General features: G+C 34.2%; 1 protein-coding gene across 20 annotated transcripts in view; it reads left to right on the top strand.

The window, feature by feature from the left end:
- The window catches only part of RIMS1 (regulating synaptic membrane exocytosis 1), a 488852-nt gene that overhangs the window by 333685 nt on the left and 143141 nt on the right, over window positions 1-12026 (top strand). For 14 of the 20 annotated variants that reach the window (XM_030315800.2, XM_030315814.1, XM_030315805.1 and 11 more), the window contains 3 exons: window positions 928-1053; window positions 2606-2668; window positions 7249-7338. In XM_030315800.2, the coding sequence (XP_030171660.1) occupies window positions 928-1053; window positions 2606-2668; window positions 7249-7338 (279 nt within the window). Of the gene's footprint in view, window positions 1-927; window positions 1054-2605; window positions 2669-6276; window positions 6355-6672; window positions 6787-7248; window positions 7339-12026 lie in introns of all 20 variants that reach the window. The other 6 variants (XM_032593199.1, XM_030315809.1, XM_030315823.1 and 3 more) reach the window with 2 other exon arrangements.

Genomic DNA, 12026 nt, shown 5'->3' on the forward strand with positions numbered 1-12026 from the left:
ATGAAATAACAGCTTGGTCAGTCAGGTTCTTTTCTTCAGAATCATTTGTAGGCAAAATGTCTTTTTATTCATTACCCAACCTATCTTACATTCTGTTCTTGAATCTCCAGAAATTTTTTTTCCAGGGAGTCAAAGAAGTTTATGTCCCAAGCACAGTTTTTGAATAACTATCTTGTATTGTTTGCTAGTTTTCTCTCCTGTTAGGAAAAATTGTATCATAGTGAATAACCTGTGGAAGAAATGGCAAAGAGGAAGAGGTTAAGACGGAGAGTGTATTTTATTTTATTTTATTTTATTTTATTTTATTTTATTTTATTTTATTTTTAATTTTTTTTAACGTTTATTTATTTTTGAGACAGAGAGAGACAGAGCATGAACAGGGGAGGGGCAGAGAGAAAAGGAGACACAGAATCTGAAACAGGCTCCAGGCTCTGAGCTGTCAGCACAGAGCCCGACCTGGGGCTCGAACTCATGGACCGTGAGATCATGACCTGAGCCGAAGTCGGATGCTTAACCGACCAAGCCACCCAGGCACCCCTAGGGAGAATCTATTTTTAAGAAATTTAGAATTGTCTCTTTGAAGCACTTTAAATGCTTAGAAAAGTATATAAAGCATAAATCATGTAGTGCCGTATTTTATCTTCTATTGAAACATACTTCTTAAATTTTAATTAAATATGCAGATGAAAATTGTGGTCCTTTTTGACAGAGGTGAAAAGAGGGTTGAAGAAATGTAGCTCAGGCAGAGCACTCAGAGAATAAATACCGTTAGCTCATTGATAAAATATGTATTTGGTTATGATGCCAACACTTTTTAAGCCATGCCAGTTATCTGCCAGTTACTGTCAAATCTTCCCCATTAGTCTGTCGGCCTGATTTGGGAAGATGATACACTTTGATGCATACGAATTTTTGTAATTATTTTAGGAGTTTAGATGAAATTCATCCAACAAGAAGGTCACGTTCTCCAACTAGACACCATGATGCCTCCCGAAGTCCAGTTGATCACAGATCCAGAGATGTGGATAGTCAGTATTTATCAGAACAAGACAGGTATTTGTTCAAATTATGATCTCAACATTATAACTTTTTGTTTGTTCTGTTTTAACTTATGGTAAATATCTTGGCATAGTACATTAGAAAGTAAAAGTATTTAATCACTCAAAATTTAACTCTCAAGGAACAACTGTTCAGGGTATCCCAATAGAAATGCAACTTTAAGGAGTATTTGGCTAACATTATATTGTCATAATGTGTGCATTTTTTTACAGATCAAAATTTATGTTTAGCCAGGTTAAAATGTGTAGCTTGTTGTTCTAACTTCTAGAAGGAAGCCTCCCTAAGCAATTTTCAATGTTTTATATTTTGTGGAATGCAGTCTTTGGGATGTTATTTATGTAATTATAAAAATATGTTTTTTATGTTATTAAATAATTTTGGATACAGGTCATCTGAAAGTTAATGTTGCAGAGTTTCTGTGAGGACTTCAGTAATAATATTTTTATATACTTAATTTTCATAAATGTATTTCTATAAAAAACAAAATAATTGAGATGGATTTTTTCATGTGAACAAGTACTTCCTGGACACAGTTACTAAAAATCTACATTACGACTCTATTGTTCTACATGCCCATAGACTTTCTTCTCAAACTAACCACATAACTGTATAATATGCTAGGCCACAAGCTCAGGATCTGAATTAAGGTTTTAGGATACCCACCTTGTTCAATATCCTCTTCTGGCTTTTTAAAGTAGAGAAACTTTCAGGAAGGAGTAGGGAAATGATACAGTGGTGCTTAATGATTGACTTTTTCCTGTGTAGTCAAGGACATAGAACTCAGTAGAGCTTCTTAACCATTTATTGTCATCCTACCATGGGAAGTGATGCCATGACCTTCAAGAGTGTAGTCATATTGGGTACTGAGACAAGAACTACTCTGAGGAATAGGATTCCGCACTGCTCAGCCTGAGTTGAGTTGAGTGAGGGTCACTTTGTCAACATTCATTGGGGCCACTATGATGTTAGGTGAGGATGGAAAAAAGGACTTCTTGACCAAGGCATTTAATAAAGTGAGATTAATTTGAGTGTAGAAAAAGTACAATCTTAAAATAAAACAATTCTAATTGAGTATATTCATGATTGGTTAAAAAAAAACTAATATGTGATATTGTGTTTTTAGTGGCTGTAGAAACCAAGAGGACTATCATGCTTAGGGTTCCAATTAGCATGAGAAAGGCCAGGTGTATAGGCCTTTCAAAGGTCTTTAAGATATCCAAGTATCTGGAATTGGAAATAGATTTCTATGTCTTATTTGAGGAGGGTTTAGTTTAGTTTTGTCTTAGTATTTTGTAAAGTCACTTGGAGATATAATAGCAAATCAGCAACAGCTAGGACTTTGACCATAATGTTTGTACTTTATTGTTTAAATTTTTTAAAATACTGTCATGTTTCTTTTTGTTTAACCTCTCAAGCAAATATGCTAGTGCAGACAATCTGGTTTCTTCCCTTTTCATGTTTTCATCGGCATACCATTGGCATAACCCATGTCATTTAATGCCTCATGATTTATCTGTTCCATTCACCACCCATCCTGTCTGTGCAGTGAGCTTCTTATGCTGCCCAGAGCAAAACGAGGACGAAGTGCAGAATGCCTCCATACTACCAGGTAAATACAGGGATTTGGTAATGGTAACTGTGTGTGATGACTCTCTTTCCATTCTACTATTCTTTCTTCTCTCCCTTAATGGTATGATGACAAATATGTTAAATTAATTCAAAATTTGTTTTGTTTTATTGGAGGTTGTGGAAAGGTTCCAAATATATTTCAATTCTAATCCAGGCAGACTGCTTTCCTGTTTGTATATTCAGAATCCAGAGACTGATTCATGAGCCTCTTTGGAACTGTTTTACACATTCCTAAAACTGAGGAGCCAATTTTGCAATTACAATTCTAAATGCTCACCAGGGAGCAGCCCCCCCCACCCCAACCTCCCCAACAACACACACACACCTGTCTAGTCACAAGAGGTCTTATCTGTGCATGGCAGTGTTACTGTTTTCGTGATTATAAGTTTGTTTTAGCCTTTTTAAAATTTCCTTTTGGAATCTAGTATGGTTGATATTCTGTTTGCTTTTATTTATTTTTCTTTAAATGTTTCTTTATTTTGGAGAAAGAGGGGGGGGGAGAGAGAGAGAGACAGCATGTGCGCGAGCATAAGTAGGGGAGGGGCAGAGAGAGAGAGGAAGACACAGAATCTGAAGTAGGCTGCAGGCTCTGAGCTGTCAGCACAGACCCTGACATGGGCCCGAACTCACTAACCAAACTGTGAGATCATGACCTGGGCCGAAGTTGGATGCTTAACCGACTGAGCCACCCAGGTGCCCCAGATATTGTTTGCTTTTAATAAAATCTTCAGCAGTCACTTTTTGCCGACTGAACATCAGCTTCCTTCTTGATGAAGAATGAGAATCTTTGACCTTTGACTTCTAAACCTTCCCTCCCTCCATCCCCCCCAACACCAGTCCAGAAGGGTTACAATACAGACTTCCTCCTAAAAGCATGTAACAAACAATATGATGCTTCTTTAAAGATGAGAAGAAAAGGGGATGGAATATTCTCCTGTAAACTGGAGCTAAGAACCTGATCCTTTATTGTCATCTCATTACATCTTAGATTTCACATCCAGAATAAATAAGTTAATGCATAAAATCTCTTACAGATTATTCATAGAATGCAGTCTGTAAATATTTATTGTCAATTTGGAGTTAATAGAAAGTAAGGAAATAGAAAGTCAGTGAAACAAACCAACACACAGACAGACTCTTTCATATATTTGGCCAACAGAAAGACAGTAGCAAGGCGAAGGAAGAGCTAGACCTGGAGCACCTGCATGCAATACTTGGTCAAATGCAGGATTTATTTTGTCTAGATGGAACATATGGTTCTGCTCAGTATTGCAAACATGATCGTGCTAATAAGAATTATTTCAACTTTATATATATATAAAATTAGCCTACTCATAACTACTTTCATGTTTGCTTGTAGCACCATGGGGGAAAAAATGAGGAAATAGTAGTTATGATTGTGAACTAGGGAAAAAATATAAAATGAGAAATGTTGTAAATATTATCTCAAATTCTTTATAATGCTCACCGCCCAGGCTTACTATTACTTGTTCTTTCTGACAAATAGTTTGTTATAGGAACAAGGTTTTCTTTTTTTCTCATAGCTCTGTTGATTTGACTATAACTGTAAAAACAATAAAACAAAAACAAAACAAAATAAATTTAGACCAGTAGTCTAAACAGAACAGCTAAATATATATTTTTTTCTTTCCCATGTTATCTACTTCTAAAGGTGAAATACGAGGAAGTATGATATACTGGTAATTTCATTATTTTGTACAATCTTCAAAATACATAATATCATATTTACTTTGGAATTTGAAGAATAAAATTTAAGAATTTGCTGCTTTCTAGCAAACAATGAAAATAAAGTTCACTGGCCACCAAGCATAGTATTGTCATTAATATACTTTATCTCAATTCCCTGGCAGTAATTATATGAATGTTATTATCCTAATTTTACAGATGAGGAAAGATCCTGAGAAAGTTTAATTTTATAAGTAACAGAGCAAGGATTCAAAATCAGGTCTATTGACATTTTCCACCAAACTTGGAAAATCTAGTTTTTCCAAAATTAGATTCTGAGGAGTTGGTGCTGTGTCAATAAAAGAGTTTGTGAGTCAAACAGATTTTGGAAACATTGCAAATTACAGTCCCTCCCTACTGATTTAATATGCACAGTATGTTAAAGTCATATACTAAAGAAATCTGTCTCATGTTGTTTAATTCATTTTCTGCCTATTTATTTTTATAATTAATACATAATATCCAGTTATTATGTTTATAACTTATAATTATTATAATTTAGTATTTATAATAATAAGTATTTATTTACTTATTTAACCATTAAACCATTTTTTCATAAAAACACAACCCAAGAAAGTAATGTTGTACAGAAAATTCAATAGCTGTCCGTCATTAAGTGGTAAAGCCAAGGTGGGAATTTAGAACTTCATACTATAAATAAATATTATGCTATTTTCCATTCTGTTTCACATTCTTTGCTAATCCTTGTTAGAGTGTTCCTGAATAATCACTTTTGAACCAATTGCTTTAAAAAGTAATATAGCAACTGGTATTAGAGATATTTTGCTAAGGTTAAGAGTTGAAAATAAGACTGTTGTCTGTGAAGCAGGCAAAATCCTTAGTTTCAGTAAAATATGTCCTCAATTAGTATTCAAATATGGTACTCGAATATATTTTTAAACTGAAGCTTTAAGAGATTTCCTTTCATTTAGCCATTAGTATAAATATGAGTAAACCAGTGGGGTGTTTAAATGTTTAGTATGTCCTTAGCAAATGTTTATTCCCTTCCCTATTTATTGTATTTTAATGTAGGCCAAAATAGACAAAGGACTTTCATAACAGCAATTAAACTTGTCGAAACATTATTAAATCATCAAAAAATTAATTAATTAACTGGACCTAGTTTGTGCTTGGTGTAGTACAAACCATCCAGAATCCCTCATAGATCTTAAAAGAACTCAGATAAAGTTGGGCTTTTTTCTGCCATTTTCTGCGAAATCAAAATCCATATTCCCGTTTGCATCTATTGCCCATCCCATTTAATTTCCAGTGATAAATTTTACCTGTGGTTGGATTTGAATTCAGAAGCCAATAAATGGGAAGGATTTCCTCCATTGCAGCCACTTGATGTGTTGGTGGTGCCTTCTCTTACTGCAGTCTGATGCAGTGATCAGTTTTCTCCCTGCCATGCTGGTCAGCGCTTTGCTAATTACTAGAATGTTAACTCTCTCAGTCATATTTTAATTCCCAAATTACATAAATTATTTGGTTAGTACGTTTAGGTGTGAGTTGTTTACTTCCATAGAAGCAGGCATAAAATTAAATCAAGGATTAAAGAGTACATTTAAATATTGATTAACTCATAGAAGTTTGTTAGCAGATATTTTTCAAATTAAGGCAATTATAATTTTGAGTCTTTATCTTAATTATGAAAACAATGTCTATGATTCCATATTTTAATGATTCTTCTACCTTCAAATAATTATTGTGGTTATTCTGGGGGAAAAAAAAGATGCGTCTTTGATTTTAGCTTTATAGGCCTCCTATTTTTTTTGTGTCTTAGTAAAATTTGCTTCCTGTATATTTTTCTGTTTTCTGCGTGTTTGTGTGGCCACGTTCCAGATATTTTGTTAGGCACTATAAAACATTACCGCCTAAGATGCCTTTATTAGAGAACAGTTCTCACTGGAATATTTACAGGTAAGAGTCATGACAGTGAGTCCCAGTTGTAAACTAATCCTGAATCCCTTGCCTACTAAAAATAACAAATTTAAATTCTAATAAAGCACTACCATTTCTTGAGAGTAATTATATGTAGAGAAACATTAAATTAATGATATCTAAAAATAACTTTAATTAATTATAAAATTTATTCTAGATTATCTCTCTAAATGAAATCTAATTACTCAAATATCAGAATTCTAGTTGTCTTGTCATTTATGTTATTTTGTTTGTTGATTTTAATTATGATAATTAATTTTATATTATTTTATTTTTGGATAATTTTGATTTGTGAAGCTCAATTCTGCCTGCACATACCAAAACCAAGTCAGTGACTAGACAGGACTTTCCCCTTCATCATGAATGCTTTAACACAAGAGTATTGAGATTTACTGATGAAATATTGGTTAGGTAAGAACATTTGGAAGTCATGCCTTCCACTTCCCTTGTCTAGTGTTGTGACCCCAAATAGTTGAGTTGTAAATTTTTTCTTCTCTGATGTCCTTCATTTTGTTTTGGTGTGGCATCTGTTCTTGGTAATGAAGTTTTAGGCATTTTGTTTTAGTGCTTTTTGTATCCCAGTTTTTTCATAAGAAGGTGTGATTTTAGTCTCATTTTTTTTTCAGTCTGAGACCCTTTTAAAACAATTATGCAACCCAATTCAAGCATAATCTTTGTTTAGTTTCATTTTCTAAACAAAATTTTGCACTGCCATCCTGTCAGCTCTCTCACACCCTTATGAACTGAATCACAGTGATTCTACATTTTATGTAAAGGGGACATTATTTTATGCTTTACTCTCTAACATGGTCTTCCTTTCTTTGTTTTCTTTGTCTTTCTCTTCTACCACTGGATGCAATGCACTGGCACTAGTGAACTGCAGCCCTCCCTTGACAGGGCTAGGAGTGCTAGTACCAACTGCTTGAGACCAGATACTAGTTTGCATTCACCAGAACGAGAAAGGTATAAAATAAAGACTTTCTTAATTCCCTGTCATTTGTACTAGTGGTTTTTTTTAATCACTTTGTTTTGTTTCATGTGAGTCTCACAGGTTTATTCATTCATGTTCACTTTGCTAACTGTCTCCATTCCCCCCTCCCCTTATGATACACGTCTACCTAGAGATATGTGTATGTGGGTCAGCCCGAGGGCACACATACACATATTTCCATGAATGTTGTTGCAAATGGTGTGATGTAATTTGTAACTGCTTCTGGCTGCTGCTTTTTCCCTTCTGTTCCTGTTCAGTGGTTTTATTTACACACTACTCAGGGAGCCTTCAGTATGCTGATAATGTGATTAAGGTTCAGTGAGTTATCTGAAGGGGAGGATCACTTTCCTATTAGTTCCGGTGATAAATAGTATTTGTAGGTTTCAGCAGTCTTTCCCAAACTTAAAGTAAGAATTTCATTTAGGTAGAAAACTTGCCATGTGAATTTATATTCGCTGTTTAGTCAACCTACTCTTTGATATAGATCACATTTTGCAGTAAGTTACATTTTGACAACAAAAAATGTTATGTCTATCTTAGATCTTATGATGCCTTACAAAATAAATGCACATTATACATACACGCACAGTTTTGCTTAACACTTTTAATTGATTAATAAATAATTCTGATTTTAATTCAAATGTATTCAGTGTTTTTGTATTACAATGTCTCCTAATTTTGAGCAGCTAATTTTTCCATCGTAGTGGAACTTTCTATCTCAGTAAACTTGGTTATCATTGATAGTCTTGGATGTAATTGTTTTTTCTTTTCAATTAGAAGTCAGTCACTGGAGATTTGTTTACTCCCTCTTTACAAACCCTGAAGAAAAAATGTTTAGTGATGCTAATGTGTAACCCACTTCTCTTCTTTAGAGGCTGCTTAAAGCTTTTCTTTAGCAATCTTTCTAGACTAAATCTGTTTATTTGTTTATGAGCTGTTTATTTCTGGACTTGAATAATCGGTACAGATATACACACCCTTTTTTTACTGTTGTCATAACATTCTACTGAGAAGTTTACTTTTTTGTTTTTAATTCTTTTGTATTTTTCTATTTTGTAATAGAATACAGTAGAATCTAACTCATATATGTTGTATTTTTTTTATATTTGTAGTAGAAATTTTAGTTGAAATGGCTATTGGGTCTTCTAAAATCACAGTTGAAATTGTTCTATTTTTCCTCTTTTGTTATATATTATTCCTCTCCCCAAGAAAAAAGTAAATACAAGAGTAGCCAGAAAAATCTTTTTATATTTTTTACTTATTTTTTATTTCCTTATATGTTCTGTTTGGTATTAAAACAAGACAGAATTGTTCAAGTCAGTAGAATATTCTGACTACAACAACACCATAACATTTTTAATATCTTTATATAGGTGCTAGCTAATAGAAGTATAACACAAGCCACATTTATAATTTTTAATTTTCTGGTAACCATATTAAAAAGATGAAGTTAAATTTAATACTTTGACCCAGTATATATCTGACAATGATATCTGACATATCATTATGACATATAGTCTATTAAAAAGTATAGATATTTTGCATGTCTGTTTTCATAGTGCTTAGTAGACACTGGTGGGTTGTGGCTACTGTATTGGATACCACAGGTTTATCCTTATGCTGAAACCTATCTAGCATATGTTCCCTTGTTACACTAAAGCCATAGGGTTCACAAATCCATGTGTTGGTATATTTAACCTCTCAGATAATACCCTTAAAATAGATCAGCGTGTAGACAAATATTCTGGCCAAGTTATTGTACCGGTCACAATAGTCTAAGGTCTAAGTGAATGTACTTACTTTTGATAGAAGAAAAGTATGATTGAAATCTATATTCACTATATATTGAATACAAAGAAATTTTCCATTAAAAAATGAGACAGAGAGGCAGGAATTGGTATTCTCATTGATCTTTAATTTATTGTGGTCAACTTTATTGCCAAGAAGAAAATAAATGAGATAGGTTTCATCAAGAAAATTACAGAAGCTGTAGATTCTTACTGGTTTGGAGGATAGGGACTTCAGATGCCCTTTTGTGCACACGCCTATAAGCGGCTTTGAGGCAGAACATCATAGTATCAACAGTGGTGACTTTGTTCTCCACTGTAGCTAAAGTCCCTAGACAGGATGTGCAGAGAGTAGGAATGGAGAGGTTTAGAGGGCTTTCCAGGTTATTAATTTCTCTGATTGAGCAGAGAGCTTCTTATGTTAATGCCTAATTTATTATACATAGTAGGTAAAATGTTAAAGAAAAATTTTAAACATAATTTCATATACTTAAGATAGTAACGTATTTCCACAGCCCACAGCCTCGTGAACTAAACAACTTGCTGATTCTAAACCATTTTGATGAATGTTTGTATGTTGTTATACCAACTCAGTGCCCTTTTTTGAAGAATTTTCACTCACTTTTAAAACAAATGAAGTATTGTGTCAGTGCAAAGAATGAAACTGTCAAAGCAGACTCAGTGTCCAACACCATAGTTCACTAATGATTCAAAGATAAAGGAGCACCAGGCACTAGTGACCTATTCTTTTCTCGAAGGAGTCCATTTTGTCTCCTTCATTAGGATGGTTTGGCCCAGGCTGAATAATGCATGTAGAAGCACTGTTTGCAAAGGAAGCCATTTCAGTTTTTGAGTGTCTTCATTATATATTCTGTTGATTACACTAATAACAAAAATAATTATGGATTACCCCATTGCTCATTCTAGTCATGTGCTTAAGAAAATTTGGGTTTATTTGCAATAAAAGGTCTAGAAAGACTAATTATTTCCTACTAAAGATGTCTAATAGAGGACTCTCCTTTATCTTTTCATTAGCAAATACCATTGAATATTTACAAGGAAGTTTAGTTAAGGTTGTTTCAATTTTCCTTCATCTTTATTCAGGGTCTGTTGAGGTCATTCATTCCCCTTGTTCCCTGTTTGGGAACGAGTAAGTTATAGGCTTGCCATTAACCTTTTCTTTCCAAGATTTTAAAACAAATTATTACTGAAATGTTCAGAAGCATTTATTGTTAGAGCTACTGGAGAACATTTGCTTTCCTGGGATATTTTATCTTCTTCCTTGACTGTTCACAGAAATCACAGCCTTACTGAAGGCTCATGAAATGGTAGTGTATACTTACTGCCTCCATTTTTTAACCTCCTAGTAAATCCTGCAGTCTGACTTCTACCCCTTACCGTGGCTCTACCACTATGCTGAAATTCCTCTATGAACTACACTGGCTCCCTGATTGTCCAACAGTGTCTTGCAACATTTTGCGTTAACCACCCAGTCACTTGAACCTCTCTTGTATTTAGTACCTTCTGCAGATTTTCTTTCTTAGGCCTTGGTTATGACCCAGCCTCTTCTTGCAGGCTTCTCTTCCTATCTCACCCCACACAGATAGGTGTTCAACTGGCTCCATCTTCATTTTTGTTTTTCCCCACTCATTCTGTCCCTGAAATTATATTTCTATCAAAAACTTCCATTCTAATTAATACCTATGAAGACAACACTCTACTGTAATTGACCAGGCCAGAACTTTCCCTTGAGTGCTAGGTCTAAATTTTAAAAGTTGCCATTTGTGTACATCAAAATGTCTAATTTAAATTCATTATCTCCTCTTACATCCTTTCTTTTTTTTTAATTTAAGTTTATTTACTTATTTTGAGAGAAACAGAGCACAAGTGGGAGAGGGGCAGAGAGAGACAGAGAGAGGGAGGGAGGGAGAATTGCAAGCAGGCTCTGTACTTTCAGCACAGAGCCCAATGCAGGGCTCAAACCCATGAGCCGTGAGATCATAACCTGAACTCAAACCAAGAGTCGGATGCTTAACCAACTAAGTCACTCAGGCACCGCTCCCCTTACATCCTTTTATAGCAAAATACTTTCTCTCCCTAAATTTTCCTCTTATTAGGATGGCTTTGACATATAATAAAGCACATTAGCTGGAAACATTTTTCCTGCTCCTTCACATTCAGTGAATCAGTAAATCCTATCAGTTCTCTTTTCAGAATCTCCCAAACAGATCCCTTACCTTGATTATATTGAATTATATTCTAGCCCTTCCCTTGTCACTCTTGCCCAATTGATTTTTTTATGAGCTTTATTAGTAGTATTTATTCCTTCTTGTCTCAAGTTTTCTATCCATTAAAATTAAAATGCCATTTTTCCTTTGTTGTCTGCTTAAAATTTTTACTCATTCTTCAAAAATTTAGGTCTAATAACCATAGCTTTTATAAAACCCATTTATACTACCCCCCCTTCTCTTTTGTCAGAATTATTTACTTTCTGGGCCCACATGATACTACATATTTCTATTAAAACACGTTATATTTTACTTAAATGGTATTTATTTCTTTTGCTATATTGTATACCTGGAGGACAGGAATCATATCTTATTTGTCCTTGCCATCTCTTGTGATAGCATTATTATTTTTTACTTAGTAAATGCTCAATTTGGAGATTTGGGGAACTTAAAAAATACACCCTATTTTCTGCTCCCAAAATTTGGGTCTAATTGTGAGCTAGACCCAAGAACTAGAAGAAGGGACATCTAATTATCACCGTAAATACAGTGAACAAGTTTAGAAGCTGTGACTTTAGGTCTATAAGCTTGTTAATAACTAACTCACCCTGGAATCAGCCAGATTCACAGAACCACAAGACAGGT

Source organism: Lynx canadensis, chromosome B2 (assembly GCF_007474595.2).
Source record: "Lynx canadensis isolate LIC74 chromosome B2, mLynCan4.pri.v2, whole genome shotgun sequence".
In the NCBI taxonomy this organism is placed as follows: Eukaryota; Metazoa; Chordata; class Mammalia; order Carnivora; family Felidae; genus Lynx; species Lynx canadensis.